Here is a 5,963-nt window from a genome sequence, read left to right on the forward strand (position 1 = left end):
TTTGAGAGATAACAAAAGTGAGGCTTAGAGGTTACCACCTCACTAGCTTACAACCCCGTCCATTCATTCATCTATGCATAAAAAACAAAAACAAAGCCCCCTGTCATCGGTCGATCCTGACTCATAACAAGCCTATAGGCCAAAGTAGAAATGCTCTTTAGAGTTTCCAAGTCTACAACTCTTTAGGGAGCAAACAGCTTTATCCTTCTCCCCCAGCAGTTGGTGGGTGAGAACCACCGACCGTGAGGTTAGCAGCCCAATGCTGATCTTACTGCACCATGAGAGCCCCTTTCGCCTATCCCTACAAAATAGCGAAGTTTCTAGCTCGCTCTGCAACCCCCAACACCCCATCACACCCACGCTCACCCAGGCGAGCATCTCTTCTGTGTACCCTTCCTCCAACGCACAGAAGCTCAAAACGCGACCGTTACAAGAGGCGATTCCTTCTTTTCAGCCTCATCGCAGCCTCCCCAAATCCTCCCCTTCGGCTTCCTTGGCCCGGTTCCGGTAGCAAAAGCCCAGGCGCCACACTAGGTGGCCCTCTGTGTGGAGACAACAGCAAACTCAGCAACGGACAAAGACAAGGATGGCGAGCTAAGGCTCTGCGCCTGCGCACTTCTCGGGTAGGCTCTCTCCCAGAGGTCTCTCTGACTCCGCCAAGCTCCCGCCCAGGACCGGACAAAATCAATCCATTTTGGCCTGTTTGCCGTTTTCTGCACTGCACACTTCATGTCTCAGAATGTTCAGCGGTATATTCAGGACATGATTCACTTTACGCCTAAAATATGGTGTCATCATTCTTTGCTCCCATAGAGACTGTGGGGCAGACTTCCTGCTAGGAGAAGGGGTGTGATGCACCAAGTGTCAGGAGAAGGTTCAGTTCAGGTGCTTTGTGCTAGCGTTGCAGGGTTGGGCCTAGACCAATAGATGACTCTCAGGCGTTTGGAAGTGAGAGACTAACCTATAGTCAAGCACTTAATCATTTGCATCTCCCAGGGAGGGGTTCTGTTATCTCCTCACTGATCTGTCTGTCTCCAGTGCAAGAAAATCCTGATTTTCCTTGAAGGAACACTGTATCCAAATTGATGAAAAACAGGAGGGAAAACTTTATATATTTTAGCTTCTCCTATACGTACCTATTGCCATGAAGTCCATTCCGACCATAGTGACCTTATATAGGGTTCCTGAAGTTGTAAATCTTTATGAGAGAAGAAAGGGTCATCTTTCTCCCTCGAAGGGCTTGGTGGATTAGAACTGCTGACCTTGTGGTTAGCAGACTGGTACGTATCCTACAACGCTACCAGTGTAAGCAAAAGTTATTAGACAGGACTTATATTCCAGTGCTTTAAAGGTATGGGGATGGGGACAGGACAGACTCAGTTGACATGTTTTCTGCCTAGAATGTGTATATCGTGCTGTATGTAGAGAAACTATCTTATTGTTGTTAGGTGCCGTGAAGCTGGTTCTTACCCATACCAACCCTATGTACAACAGAATGAAACACCTCCGTGGCCTGAGCCATCCTCACAATTACTGCTACCACTGTGCCAATCTATGCCTCTTTTTTGCTGACTCTCCACTTTACCAAGCATGATGTCCTTTAGTCCCTCTTGATAATATGTCTGAAGTATTAGAGACAAAGTCTGGCCATACTGACTTCTAAGGAGCATTCTGGTTGTACTACCTCCAACACAGATTTGTTTGTTCTTCCAGTGCATGGTAACTTTAATATTCTTCTCCAACTCCACAACTCAAATGCATCAATTCTTCTAGGATCTTCCTTATTCGCTGTCCAACTTTCACATGCATATGAGGCTCCTAAATATACCATGACTCAAGTCAGGCATACTTCAGTCTTATAACCATGAGTTTACTATGAGAATAAACATATGAGAGGTTTCAATATCACTTTAAACAATAAAGTTCTTGTTAAGTTCTAACTCATAGCGGGCCCTGTATGGTGTTTTTGAGGAATTCCTGGTGAGTTTAAACCGCTGACCTTGCAGTTCAAACGGATATTAAAGTCCAGTGTTTATCCTACAGCGCCACACCAGAACTCCAAATAGATTGTTGTTAAGTGCTGTAGTGTCTGTCTTATTTGGTATTCCTTGATGTTGGCTTTCCTTCACCCCTTTATGTTGCTGTGTCTCAAAATAGCAACATTGGGGTCTCCACTCCATCTTTTTCCTAGATAGTGGGTTTTCTGTCTGTTTCTTTTTCCAGTCAGCACTTAATCTAGTTCTTTCTCCTTTCATTTGTTGCTCAGTGTTCTAGGATTATCATCTTATCATCTGTATCTGCTTCACTTGGTTTCTCAGGTCTTTGTTGTAGAGAGACTGGGTGGAGTTGTTACCAGGACACTATCTTGTCTTCTCCCTTTGATGTGACTTTTAATTATGCAAAAGTAAAACCAAAAAAACAACAACTATATTTAGACAGGTTTATATTCCGAATCGCTAGTCACTGAAAACTCTATGAATAGCAGAGAAACATTGTCAGATACAGGACCAAAAGTGGGAAGGCACTCAAAATGCCACTGGGGAAAAAAATGCCTCCTCAAAGTAGAGTTGAACACGATGACGTGAATAGAGTTAAGCTCAGGGGAGAAAAGCGCACAGAACCTTCATTTTCTGATGGGCCACAACTCAAAATGAAGAGAAACAGCTGTAAACATCCATTGAAAATCGGAACATGGAATGTACGAAGTATGAATCTGGGAAAATTGGAAGTTGTAAAAAATGAAATGGAACACATCAACATCGATATCTTAGGCATTAGTGAGCTGAAATGGATTGGTATTGGCCATTTTGAATCTGACAACCATATGGTTTACTATGCAGGGAATGACAAATTGAAAAGGAATGGTGTTGCATTCATCATCAAAAAGAACATATCCAGATCAGTCATGAGGTACAATGCTGTAAGTGGTAGGATAATATCCATGCGCCTACAGGAAAGCCCAGTTAATACCACTATTATTCAAATTTATGCACCAACCACTAAAGCCAGTGAAGATGAAATAGAAGAATTCTACCAACTTCTTCAATCTGAAATCGATCAAACATGCAATCAAGATGTATTGTTCATTACTGGTGATTGGAATGCAAAAGTTGGGAGCAAAGAGGAAGGACCAGTAGTTGGAAAATATGGACTTGGTGATAGAAATGATGCTGGAGAACGAATGATAGATTTCTACAAGACAAATGATTTGTTTATGTCAAATACCTTCTTTAGACAGCCCAACCAGAATCATGAATAAACATGAAAGCCTTTCCCACCTTCCTTGTCCAAAAATTCTTTAAAAACTCCAACCAAACAAAGACTCAGAGAGGGAAGGGTAGTGTTGCTTAGATCCCTCTTCAACTCCTCTGGCCAGATCTTTCTTCTCAATAAATTTTTAAATCCTTTGCTTCTGTGAAACTGTCTAAACAGATTATTATTGGTCATCAAAGACAAGTATTCTCTAATACAGGGTTGGAGTCCCCTATGCCCCGATAACAGCAGCACTAGATAACTAAGATGCTTATCTTCTGTGATAATTTGTGTGTGTGTGTATATATCTGCAAATGAAGATAATTGTACTTCTTTTAAATAATGAATGTCTTTACATTTTTTGGCCTTATTTAACTGTTGTTGTTAAGTGCTATCGAGTTGTTCTGATTCATAGCGACCCTGTATAGGGTTTCTGAAGAGTAGCTGGTGGGTTTGAACTTCTGATTTTGTTGTTCACAGTCCAGTGCTGATCCACAGCGCCACACCATAAGTCTATTTAACTGACTAGTTAATAGAATTTTGAATAGTGGTGGCAAAAGAAGATTCCTGCCTTTTTCCTGATCTCAGGGGAAAGCTTCACCAGTAGTTGTTGAATTTAGGGTAGGTGCCTGTGAAAGTGTTGCAATGTATCCATTTGATGTATCTTTCATCTGATATTTTACTTGTATGTTTTCTGTTTGGGTGGGCCATAATTTTGAAATATTTTGAAGGTGGTGGTGGTGGCTGTGTGCCGTGGACGGTTCCCACTCATAGTGACCCTATACATGGTTTCTGAGGCTGTAAATCTTTACAGGAACAGAACGCCTCATCTTTCTCCCACAGAACAACTGGTAGTTTCGAACTCTGACCTTGTAGTTCACACAGAAGGAGTCATTTTGTAATATGTTCCACATGAGCACCCATACATGTGCTCACACATACACATACACACACACACAAAGTTGCTGATCTGCTACTGACATCATTGTTATAAAACATCTGGGTCTGCAGTTGCTCTACCTTTCTGGGACTCTTGGGGGTTCTGACTCTCAAACTAGGTGTGTGGTTAGAGTCCTTCCTTTTTTGTTTTTTTAGTTTTTATTGTGAATTGAGTGATAGTTTACGGTCCTTCCATTCTTGACTGCCTGACTTATGGACTTTCAGCTCCAGGATCTGACACACAGAGACAGCTTTATAACTTTATATTTATAACCAACCCCCACAATTGCATAATCTAATTCCATCTAACAAATCCCTTAACAGATATGTTGTTGTTAAGTGCTGTCGAGTCGATATTGACCCATAGTGACCCTGTACAGGGTTTCCAAGGAGCAGCTAGTGAAGTTGAACCACCGACCTTGCAGTTCAAATGACTTTGCAGTCTGACACATTAGCCCACAGGGCCACACCAGGACTCCCTTAACAGATACAGATGAATATATATATCTCTTAGTTTTTACGCTTCTCTGGTTGAGCCCTGTTCTAGTTTTTTAAGAGGTTCTAATCATGAAAGTGACGCTGTGGGTTAATGCGCCAGACTGCAAAGCCATTTGAACTAAAGTGGTTCAAACTCACCAGCAGCTCCTTGGAAACCCTATACAGGGTCGCTATGGGTCAGAATCAACTCGACGGCACTTAACAACAACAATCATGAAAGGGTATTGAAATGTGTCAACTATTTCATATTTATTGAGATAATCATGTGTTTTCTATTAAAGAACCCAAACAGATTATACAGACCAAATAACAACAGACAAAACACTGGTTGTCTAAAACAGACAAAACACTGGTGTCTATCACCACCACTGGTGGTGGTGATAAAGCCATGCAGGGCTGGTTTACATGCCTTCAGAAGTGTGTGTTTATGATAGAAGAGACTGGATAGAGTTCTGTTTACTTGTGGACCTGGGGTAAAGAGGATGGGGAAGATGCTGCTATGTCTATATAATTAATAACTTAAGAAGCAGAGAGGATTCTTAAAATGCTGCCACTGTGAATGTGAGTGGGCTGAGGTGAGGTATTTACTGAAACAACAATGTTGATGGCAATTTAGACCAGTACATTGACTGAACATTATGTCCCTTAATGAATAAATGAGTTGTGTAATGAAGGAAAGCCAACATTATACTAAAACTTGATGAGGTTCAAAGAAGGAGATATGCCTCTTAGATCAACTAAGGTGTATCTATTTGGAGTTCCCTGCAAGAAAAGAAGTTCATCATATAACAAAGAATCAGAATGCAAAAATAATTTAATATGAAAACTTACTCAAATCATTATTATGGAAATACGAGGATAAGTAAAAAATTATTGTTAAAAACCATGGAAACCTTTATTAAACAAAAATATCAGAATGTGGCACTATTGTGTTTTTTTCAACCTATCCTCTACCCAGGTGTATATACTTGCAGAGGCGGGGTTTTCATCTCTCTAACTCCTCCCTAAAGAATTCTGCATTTTGATTTGTTCCTTTTAAACGTTCTTTGAGTTTGGGGAGCAAAATGAAGTCTAAAGGGGCAAGGCTGGGATTGTATGGTGGGTGGGTTAAGGTTTTCGAACAAAATTCTTATAGGATAACCCTTGTTGTTATTATGTGCCATGGAGTAGATTCCAACTCACAGCGACCCTGTACAGGGTTTCTGAGGCTGTAAATCTTTACGGGAGCAGAAAGCCTCATCTTTCTCCCACAGAACAGCTGGTAGTTTTGAACT

The 5,963-nt window shown here is 41.3% G+C and overlaps 1 protein-coding gene across 1 annotated transcript in view; it reads left to right on the forward strand.

Moving 5' to 3' along the window:
* Positions 1-278: 278 nt before the first annotated feature.
* Positions 279-5,963, forward strand: part of ZNF382 (zinc finger protein 382) — a 45,491-nt gene continuing 39,806 nt past the window's right edge. The window contains exon 1 of the mRNA XM_006867403.1: positions 279-623. Within this exon, the coding sequence (XP_006867465.1) occupies positions 279-623 (345 nt within the window). The remainder of the gene's footprint in view (positions 624-5,963) is intronic.

The sequence above is a fragment of the Chrysochloris asiatica genome, unplaced genomic scaffold (genome assembly GCF_000296735.1).
Source record: "Chrysochloris asiatica unplaced genomic scaffold, ChrAsi1.0 scaffold00104, whole genome shotgun sequence".
Taxonomy (NCBI): domain Eukaryota; kingdom Metazoa; phylum Chordata; class Mammalia; order Afrosoricida; family Chrysochloridae; genus Chrysochloris; species Chrysochloris asiatica.